Genomic DNA, 10,788 nt, shown 5'->3' with positions numbered 1-10,788 from the left:
GCGTCAGATGTCATTAAGGGGCACAACGCAATATTTCGCGTCCTCAACTCCCAGCCCGTCATTATTGGGCGCGAGGCCGGGGCGGCGGTGCGGCGCGGGCGAGATACGGCGCGATCTCCGCGGGCTAAACAAGCCTTTATCGCTTGTGATGCAGGCCGGAAGTGCCGCCCGTGCCGGCCTGCGCGTCGTTCCGCGAGACTTTATTTGATATTGACGTCCTTTATGTCGGGGTTTTATGCCCTGATAGCTGCCTTACGGCGGATGCTAAAGCAGTTCGGCCGATAAATACCTCAGGCCATTATGCCTTTTATACGTGCGATGTAGACCCATAAAAGAGTAACTTTATTGACAGGGGATTTCTGTCGGCGGGGATAAAGTGTAGCCGCGCCTCTAACTTGTTTACGGCCCGGGATCAGACCCGCTCTGAGGCCGGCCGGGATCAGTGCGTCGAGGCCGGCTCATCCCGGGGAATACGACTCCTCCCTCGGGACGCGGGCGCACGGCGGCAGGGGCCCCGCGAGGCAAAGCATGGGCGGCAGGGGCGCTCGGCGAGGCAAGGCATGGGCTGCTGTCCGAGTGGGTCGTGGAGCCATGTTTCTGGCATCGTGTCAGGCTGTTCCCATGGCAAGGGAGGGTTTTGCCCGAGGTTTTATTTTTATTATTTTAAGGATGTTCAGTTAGCCATCGACAGGTCTGAAATACTGCGGAGATAGCGGGGGATCCGTGATGCAATAATTTCTGCCGCTGACAGGCCGAAACCGAGGATTCCGAGCTGGATTCGGCCAGTCTTAAGCTTCCACAAAAAAGCAATACAGATCCTGGGTTTAGGTGGATCAGCCATTGTTTATAGACCTTTGATAACATCGTTTTTGTAGGGTTTGTTCAGAAAGGAAATGCCATAAATCTCATTTTTTGCGTGGAAGGATATATTGTGAGTTGGCTGAGACAGGGTTCGAAGTGTTCCAACTTGTCCCATCGCTTGTGCGTCGGGGCGAGAGGAAGATGCGGGATGGCTTTATACATCATCGCCCCGACAGCACAAGAGCAGCTCGTGGCCCGTTGTGTTGTAGCCATCTGGTGCGGGTCGGAGCCTCTCGTAAATCTCGGCCTCGGGATGACCGCGCCGGTCGCCCGTCAGGTCAGGGGGAGCCCGCCGCCCAGCCAGAAGGTCGTGCCTCTTTGTCAAGCTGTCGAAGGGCATTTCGGGGCGCCCCTTCCTCGTGCCCTCGCCCCCGGCCGCTCCGCCCCTTCCCCGCTTTGTTCGAGGGCCTCCACCCGGCCGCCGCAGGCTTCTCCTGCGCGCAGGTCGTGCCGTCGGGAGCCAGGCCGCGGGTGCTAACTGCTCCCACCCTTATCGCGCAGCGTAAAAAGAGATTAATGTCGACATTTATGACATTCCCTCAAATAATCGATGCTCGTGAATTGAAAATTATCAGTCATGCTGCGCCGTATCGATAGGATTTATAATGTTCGCGTGAGAGGGCGACGGGGACGAGGATTGACTTTTACGGCCGATGATGTTACGGATTAATCCTGCGCTGATAGACCCGGGGTCTTCCCCTCCGGCGACGAAATGCTGAATGCTCAGGGGAGGGAGTCGGGGAACCTCAGGCCTGTTGGCCGGTGGCGGTCGCGGCCATGCTTGCTGCCCGTCGCATTTCTTTGTTTCTCTGCTCGCCTTTCCACGTGCGGAAAGTCATCGGACTCCGCTATTTTAGGTTCCTCGTTGTAGACTGACTTCTGTTCAGTGTCGATCTTTCGAATCGACTTCCTCGCCTTTCCGGTTCCTCCGCGTTCTTGTGAACGTTTCCTTCGTCATCCTAATCGCAGCGTCCCGGCGTCGTCCCCTTTGTCCCGACGCCACCTGCGCCTGTGATGAAGGACCGCTGCAGAGCCTTCCAGACTCGCGGCTGTGATAGGAACTGACTTCTGGTTGGCAGCTAATTGGTGTCGCGCGGTGTCGGCGACAGTGTGAGTGACGCCTCCCCGCCATCGCCTCCTTCGACACTTGGGCAGACAGGGCAGGTTTACCGATCGGTTAATTGGAGGAGAGGAGCCGGGAAGGATGATGGTCATTAAATGGCTTCATTTGCATTTATATCTCAAGCTGTTTCACTCCAGCATAAAGCAGAGGTTATGGAGTTCCACATGTGTTTTATACTGTATTACTGTTGAGCATCCTTGTCTTGTGGTCACGTTAGTATGGAAGATGGACATAGTTATTATCTGTCGAAATAAGTAAAAATATTGCGAACAGAATCCTCTGGAATCGACGGAGTACACTATTCCTGTCTATCCGGCTTTTCTCTGCAGTGGCATGAGTATATATACTTCCTTAATGGGTTTACATACTTGCGTTGGTTTACGAATTATGTACGTATTTTGACAGTTAATCAAGGTTTAGTTGAATGTTTTTTCACATGACGTAAGCCGATTCTGACAGGTTTTAAGGTTTCGTACCGATCGCGGTCACTCAACAAAGGTCTGACGATCTAATTAGATTTCGCCTTCATAAATAATGGAGGTCACCTTGTACGAGTTTGGCGGGTGAGAGGCAGCAGGAGCGCCGCCTTGTCTTGGCCGGGGTTCGGGCAGCGAGGGAGCGCCGCTGCTGACCCGAAAGGCCTCCTTGAAAGTCTCTCTGACGTCTCTGGGAATATCTGTGCAAAGGTGATTTGTTTTATGGAAGATTCTTCTGAATAGTTTCGCCTCTGATAACGCTTTGAATAAGAGCTCTTTTATGTACCAATGTTAATAAAGTTGGAACGATTGTTCTGCGTTAACTTGACAAAGGAAACATCTCCTGTTTTGCCGGCTAATACCTCCTTTTCTGGCCCGAGCATGACAAATATGGAAGCGGCCACTGCCATCGCGCAAGATATAGCCGCTCGTAACGTTTATTGCATATTGCCAAGTCCCCGCGGCCAGACGAACGATTGTTTAGACAGGGGCCGGCGCATAATGCCAGTGTCACGCACCGCCATCGTGCCGGCAGCGGGACGGGCACCTCGCCGTCCGTCCGTGGGCGACGGTTCCTGGGGCCGCCCGTCGCTCCCGCCGTCGGAGGGAAGCAGGTGTGAGGCCATTAGCTGCCACGGGGGACGGCGGCGCTGAGTTACGTCCAGCCGCTGCTCTTATCTCGTGGCCGCATCGCAGGCAGGGGGGGGGGCGCTGGGAGAGGAATCCTTCAGGTGGGAGGGGGAGGGGAAGGGGAAGGGGGGAGTTTGTCAAGGCACGCGAGAGGGAAGTGATCTCTGGAAGAAGCCAGGTGGCCAGTGAATAAAGGAATGGAGACGCAGGAGAGGCTGAGACCGAGGGCGAGGCGCGGCGGGAGCGGTCGAAGTCGTCCTTTAAGCGAAGGAACCCGAACGAGGTTGAGGGTGAACTCGGCAGCGGAGGCAGGCTTGCTGCGTGGGGCGGCGGGCAGGCTGGCCGGGCAGGTTGCAGGCACGGCCACGTCTCACGCTCCGTCGCCTGATGGATGAATGGCCGCGTCAGGGATAATGGTCGTTCATTGGCGACCGAGACGATAAAAGGACCGGATCGCACCGAACCGGCGGCTCGGCGGAGGGCACGGCTCTCCGGACGAGGGCCGTCGGGTCGTCTCGGCGGGATTTCGAGCGGAGCATGCGGGTGGGTGGCTCGGGTGGACCTCTTTTCTTTGATTTCGGCTTCAGTAGGAGGCCGTGCAGTGCGGGCAAGAGCGTCTTGGGCTACAGCCCAATATATATACATATATATATATATATATATATATATATATATATAATATATATATATATATATATATATATATATATATATATATATATATATATATATATATATATATATATATATATAATTTCAAGCAGAAATGCAAATATGCGAAGAGCCCTTCACAGCAATGCAGAAACAATATATGCAAACAGTGCCTTTGGTTGAAGTTGCTGTAACTTTGTAATCTTCGGAAGGTATGATAAATTGCATAATTTGCACCAATAAAAAAGTTCGTTGAATATTGTGGCTTTATTCGGGGCGAGTTTTGCGAATGAAGCGGCAGCTCGAGAAAGGGGGTTGGAAGGGCTCCTGTTTCACGTTAAGGCATAAACAAGGAGGCTTATGAATATCAGGGGGGGGGGGGGTGACCCTCGCTCTCTCTCTCTCTCTCTTGCGCCCAAACACACACACACACACACACACACACACACACACACACACACACACACACACACACACACACACACACACACACACACACACACACACAGAGGCGGCGCGCATGGAGAATGAGTCAGTGGCGCTGAGTATCTGGCGCCATCTATCTCACCAAAGGCTACTGTGTAATTCTCTATGCAAAGTTGGTGGCCCGAACCGCCGTGTGCCGGCCGCTCCCTCCCGCAAGGGCTGATAACGAGTGGTTGCTGCCGCTCCGTGCCACGCGCCCGTGCCGTCCGCTCGCCGCGCTCGATCTGCAACTGCGCTTCTCTCTCTCTATCTCTATCTCTATCTCTATCTCTATCTCTATCTCTATCTCTATCTCTATCTCTATCTCTATCTCTATCTCTATCTCTATCTCTCTCTCTATCTCTCTCTCTCTCTCTCTCTCTCTCTCTCTCTCTCTCTCTCTCTCTCTCTCTCTCTCTCTCTCTCTCTCTCTCTCTCTCTCTCTCTCTCTCTCCCCTCTCTCCCCCTCTCCCCCTCTCCCCCTCTCTCTCTCCTCCTCTCTCCCTCTCTCTCCCTCTCTCCCCTCCCTCCCCTCCCTCCCCTCCCTCCCCTCCCTCCCTTCGTTCTCCCCCTCCTCCTCTCCTCCTCCTCCTCCTCCTCCTCCTCCTCCTCCTCCTCCTCCTCCTCCTCCTCCTCCTCCTCCTCCTCCTCCTCCTCCTCCTCCTCCTCCTCCTCTTCCTCCTCTGTTACATAGCAGACTGTGTTTACATAAAAGAAGTAAACACATTGTACATGCATGTGCAAATATACGAAACGCGCGTGCACACACGCGCATAAACAGGCACGCTCGTTTGCATGCATGCATATTGTTAACGCTATCTCTATGCGTGTGCGTGTGTTAGTCCAGAGGATGGGGAGAGGGTGGGCCGCGAAGAAGCATACCTGCCTTGTGTGTGTGTCTGTGGGTGATGAGATGCACGGCTCATGGGCGATGTGTACGCCCGGGGACAGGGAGGAGGCCGGCCACTTGGCTCCCTCGCTGCTGACGCGTCCTTTGAGCCCAATCGGCGGACACTTTGGGCCAGAGGAAAACGCATTTTTTCAATCATATTTACGGGACTTGGGGTCGACGATGCCGTCTCTTGAATGGAGTGGCAGTTTCGTGTCCCACTGTTCCGTCTCCCAGGCAGCGGCGATGGAAATGCTTATTGCGTAGTCGTGCCTCTGCACTTTGGATTGTGATAACGTTCCAGGTGGTGCGTTAGGACGGCGCTGGGAACGGCCTGTTTGGCGGCGCAAAAACTTCGGCGGTGCGGTCATTCGCCGGCTATAAATTTCGAGGAAATATCATTTTGCAAGCCTGATCCATTATGCATGCGAGAGCTGGAGCGTCCTGCTCGTTGGGGCATCTTCTGGGCCGGGGACGAGCGGCCCCGAAGCTGCGCACCTGAGGCGTCCCTGCTGCGAGGCTGCCGGATGCCGCCTCGTGGGCGTTCATCTCGCTCCGGGTCTCCTGTTAACACTTGTCTAGCTGCCTCACGTTCCCTGCTGCTTTTACGGCCGCGCGCGCCTCCGCCCGCGCTTGATAATGCGATTTTATCCTTGTTTCATGCGAGGCGGAGGCGGTCGCTCGCGCCGCGGCTTTGCATGCCTCTTCATCAAATGGAGGCGCCCTGATTGGATTCCAGCCCGATATCGCGCCGAGGTGTTTACGGGCGCGATAAAGTGACCTTGCAAGAAATTGGGTTCTCGAGAGCCTCTCGCCGGAGGGGAGGGAAAGGGAGGGAAGGGGAGTGGAGGGTTGGAGGGAAGGGGAGGGGAAAGGAGGGCAGGGGAAAGGAGGGCAGGGGAGGGGCAAGAGGACTCGACTCTTCGCCGTGGCCGCGGAGTGAGGCGCAGGGGCCGCTGGGGAGGGAAGCCGCGAAGCTCCAATCTAGGGCGGTATTATGGAGAGCATTGGCTGCCCTGTCCGAATCCCGGGGTTCCCTCCCCCTTCGTGAGAATCGTGGGCAAGGATGGAGCGAAGGGCTCCAGTTGCGGATTAGCCCGGCGGACTGACATACACATTCAGCTAAACTAAAGGTAACCGTAAAAACAAAACTATTTTCTGTTCCGCCGCAAAGCTCCAAACAACTTGTGCAGAGGGGCAGGTGCACTGGTTTAGCAGGCATTGATCACTGTGATTGTTAATAAAGAGGCGTTGGTGATGTTGATAAAAAAAAAAAAAAAAAAAAAAAAAAAAGCTAATGTTTTCCAATCATCATTGTACGGGGTGGGGGGGGGGGGGTTCCATTCCCACGTCAAGTTTCCATTGATGATTAGGAAAATTAATTGCAAGAGTGCATCAGTTACAAAGGCAGTTTTTTTCATTTGTTATTATTTGTTTGCCGCGGGGATTTGAACAAATTGGCGGTTTTAGTCAATTAAATGTAATTGGTTAAATGCAATTTTCAACTCGCTTTTTGCTGCCGACGGATCTGGATCACTAGTCATCTGTTTAATTACGAGCGCCATCGAGCATTTAGATGTGACCGGGACATTTGTTTTGACGGCGCCGTAATTGGTGTCTTGCGTCGGGCGGGCGCGGGCGCGGCGTAATTGCCTCGGTTGACAAATTCGCCCGCTGTCATTGCGGATAATTGCTTATAGTCTGGGAGGTAATTTGTTCGTGTGTTCCGTAGTAATGGCTACAAAGTCATTAAACTTTTTCGCCGCGCGTGATTATTAGGCTTTGAAAATTAAGATCACGTAAATTGCACATTTGCCAAATATGAGTCAAATTGACACTTTAGATCTCTCTTGCACAGAGGAGAGCGAGCAGAGGGGCCGTTGCGGTCCGAGCGGCGAGGGAGGCGAGCGAGGGAGGCGAGCGAGGGAGGCGAGCGAGAGAGGCGAGCGAGAGAGGCGAGCGAGAGAGGCGAGCGAGGGAGGCGAGCGAGGGAGGCGAGCGAGGGAGGCGAGCGAGGGAGGCGAGCGAGGGAGGCGAGCGAGCAGGAGAGGCGAGGGAGAAGGGGAACGAGGACGAGAGGGTGTCAAGCGTCACATGGCGAGCGCCGTCAAGAGCGGGGCGGCGCGAGGAGTAGGGCATTGTGGCGACTGATAAGCAAGGCCGGGAGAGGCTCGCGCGCGGGGCGGGGCGGATGAAACGAGTCAAAAGACGTTATTACGGTCTCCCTTTTGAAGTTTCCAGTGGCCACTTGAGTGTCTCTTGACCTTTTTAGGAGCTGCTCGGTATGTATACATGACGAGACCCTTTTAGCCGGGGCTCGGAGCCGGGGGGGCGGGCTCTGTGCGGGGGAGGGGGAGGGGGAGGGGGGGGGGGGAGAGGGAGATAAAATAGGGAAGGGAGAGAGAGGAGAGGGGAGTGAGAGATAGACGAGGGAGAGAGAGAGGGTGAGGGAGGGGGGGAGAGGGGAGAGGGTGAGTGAGGGGAGAGGGTGAGTGAGGGGAGAGGGTGAGTGAGGGAGAGAGAGAGAGAGAGAGAGAGAGAGAGAGAGAGAGAGAGAGAGAGAGAGAGAGAGAGAGAGAGAGAGAGAGAGGAGAGAGAGAGAGAGAGAGAGAGAGAGAGAGAGGAGAGAGAGAGAGAGAGAGAGAGAGAGAGAGAGAGAGAGAGAGAGAGAGAGAGAGAGAGGAGAGGGTGAGTGAGGGAGAGAGAGAGAGGAGAGAGGGTGAGTGAGGGAGAGAGAGAGGAGAGAGGGGGAGTGAGGAGAGAGAGAGAGATAGAGAGGAGAGAGAGAGAGGGGAGGAGAGAGAGAAGAGAGAGAGAGAGAAGAGAGAGAGAGAGGAGAGAGGTGAGTAGGGAGAGAGAGAGAGAGAGGAAGAGAGTGAGTGAGAGGAGAGGGTGAGTGAGGGAAAAGAGAGTGAGAGGAGAGGAGGGGAGTGAGGAGAGAGAGAGAGGAGAGAGGGGATGAGGGAGAGAGAGAGGAGAGAGAGTCCGTTTATCATCGATCTCGGCTCTGCTCTTGCTCGCTTTATCTATCTGTCTCTGGCTCGCTCTTCTCGCGGTATCTAGCGTTCGTCTCGCTCTCTTCTCTCTGTATAGCGTTGCGCTATCTCTCTTCACTCGGGAGCTAGCTGGCGCGCGTCGCGCTGCGCTCGAGCGTATGCTTTCTATCTCTCTCTTCTCTCTTTATCGATCGTTTTCACACCTCTCCCGCTCGGCTCTCTTTTAGCTATCTGTTCTCTCTCCTACTCTGCCTCTTTATCTATCTTCGCTGCGTTCTCCGACTCTCTTTAGCTATCTCTCGTTTCGGCTCGCTTGATCTTCGGTGCGCTAAGCTCTCGTCTCTCTGCGCGGATCGCTTCATGTCCTGATCTTCTCTTTGTCTAGTCTTTTCTCACGAGCTGGCGCTCTCTCCGTCGCGCTCTGCCGCTCTCTCTCGCGCGTGCTCTCTCGCTCGCTCCTCTCTCGCTCTCTCTGCCCTGAGTCTCTCCTCTCGCGTGCGTGCGCTTGATCTCTCGCTGCTCCCTTGAGCGCTCCTCGCTCCCTTGTATCGGCCTCTGCTCGCCCTTGAGCGCTCTCGCTGCTCCCTTTATCTCTATCTCTCTCCCATTATCGCTCTGCGCTCTCCCGGTATCTCTTCATCTCGGTCGCCTTTATCCTAATCTTTCGGCTCGCCTCTTCCTCTCTTCTTCTATTCAGCTATCTCTCGTTAGTTCGTATCGTTGCTCACGCTCGGTAGCGCCGCGCTCTTCTCGCGCGTCTCTCTCTCTCTCTCTCGCTCTCTCACTCTCTCTCTCTCTCTCAGCTCTCCCTGTAGCGCGCTCTCTCTCACCCTTTATCTCTCTCACTCGCCCCTTTAATCTCTCTCCTCCTACCCTGTTATCTCTCTCCTTCGCCCTTGAGCTCGCTCTCTCGCTCCCGAGATCGTCTCGCGCTCTTCTCTCCCTGTTATCTCTCTCGTCTCTCGCTCCCTTGATCCTCTCTCTGCCCTCTCTCTCTCTCTCTCTCTCTCTCGCCTGTGAATGCTCGCTCGCTGCTCCCTTGACTCGCTCTCTCTCTCCCTTATCGCTCATCTCGCTCTCCCTTGATCTCTCTCTCCCGCTGCCTTTGACTCTCTTCTCTCCTCCCTTGATCGCTCTCTCTCCCTTATCGCGCTCTCTCTCTCCCTTTATCGCTCGCGCGCGTCGACGCGAGCGCTCGGCTCCGCGCTCGCTGCACGTTATGCGCTCCTCTCTCCCTTATCGCTCTCTCTCTCCCTTATCGCAGGCTCTCTCACTCCCTTTATCTCTCTCCGCTCTCTCCCTTGGATCTCTCTCTCTCCCTTTATCCTCTGTCTCGCTCTCCTCTCTCTCCCTTTCTCTCTCTCTCTCTCTCCCGTTATCTCTCTCTGTCGCTCTCCCTTTATCTCTCGCACTCGCGTCCCCGTATCTCGCGCGCTCGCTCCCTTATAGCTTCCTCTCCTCTCTCCCTTAGCTCGCGCTCCCTCACCCTTGATCTCTCTCTCCTCCCTTTATCTCTCTGCTCTCCCCATTATATTTTCTCTCTCGCTCTCCCATTTATTCTCTCTTTTTGTTTTCTCGCCCTTTATCTCTCTCTCTTACCTTTTTCTCTCTCTCTCCCTTATCTCTCTACTCCCTCTCCCCTTTATCTCTCTCTCTCTCCTTTAATCTCTCTCTCTCTCCCTTTATCTCCTCGTCGACTCTCGCTAGCTCGGGCGCCCGCTTCCGCGCCCTCTTTCTCCCTCCCTCCCTGCTCCTTTGTCCCTCGCCCAAATCACATGCCCCCCCGCCGGGTGGAGATCCTGAGGCCAGGCCCCGCCCATTCCGATGAAAACCCCGCCTTCAGAAATATTTCACTCAACTCGAACCTCGTGGCCATCCAATTGATGGGCTCCCACACCCACTCGTGGCGTCTCCCAGATTCTTCCCACCGCTTGCGGAGCCCCGCCCGCTCAGCCTGCACCACCCGCGATCGCTGCACTGCTAATGTTAGTCACAGCGTACTCAATTAAAGTCACGGGGGCGATCCTCGTGCACGGATAGGCTTAGATAAGAATATAACACGAATTGAATCCACAAAACCGAAGACTGTGAAGATCAGTCCTTCAATTCATAGCCTTAATCTATATCTTATTACACACTGCACGAGATGGTCCCAGGTGGACATGTGTTACTTATAATTTTATGTCTATCTTACAGCATTACTGCCCTTACATTAGAATAGGTTGTAGAAGTTTCAGGCGACAAACTCAATTCACAGATTCCTTTTGCAGTGTGATAGCGAGAGTGAAGGAGACAAGGTAAGGCCCCTTCCCTCCGAGCGCAGACTGTTAGCAGGTGCTCCTGGTCCGACCGCCAGGTCCCCAGCTAAGCGAGAACACAATTAGTTAGTGGTATTAGATTTAATATATTAATCCTGCTTGTGAATTTTCGGCCTAATAATAAGATGCAAGTATTCATTAGCGGGGCAATCTTGTAATTATGCTTAATAACAGCGTTTGAGATTGTACACTATATTGGACGTAACAAACGAGACAATTAATAACTGGATGATTATGCGCGTAACGACCAATTAAGCTGTAATTGCGGCGGCGGACACGCAACCCCGAATTATCTTTTCCTCTTCTCGCACCAACGCAAACCCTCCCCCCCTCCCCCCTCCCTCGCACCTCCTCCGCGCTTCCGATTTTTGCCCCGCCT

At 54.3% G+C, this 10,788-nt stretch overlaps 1 protein-coding gene across 1 annotated transcript in view; it reads left to right on the top strand.

The window, feature by feature from the left end:
• The window catches only part of LOC125041460, a 97,362-nt gene extending 86,887 nt beyond the window's left edge, over nucleotides 1–10,475 (top strand). Inside the window, exon 3 of the mRNA XM_047636472.1 lies at nucleotides 10,362–10,475. Coding sequence (XP_047492428.1) covers nucleotides 10,362–10,475 — 114 coding nt within the window. The remainder of the gene's footprint in view (nucleotides 1–10,361) is intronic.
• The last annotated feature ends 313 nt before the right edge of the window (nucleotides 10,476–10,788 follow it).

This window comes from Penaeus chinensis, chromosome 1 (genome assembly GCF_019202785.1).
Source record: "Penaeus chinensis breed Huanghai No. 1 chromosome 1, ASM1920278v2, whole genome shotgun sequence".
NCBI classification, from domain to species: domain Eukaryota; kingdom Metazoa; phylum Arthropoda; class Malacostraca; order Decapoda; family Penaeidae; genus Penaeus; species Penaeus chinensis.
This window is presented reverse-complemented; position numbering and strand designations above follow the sequence as displayed.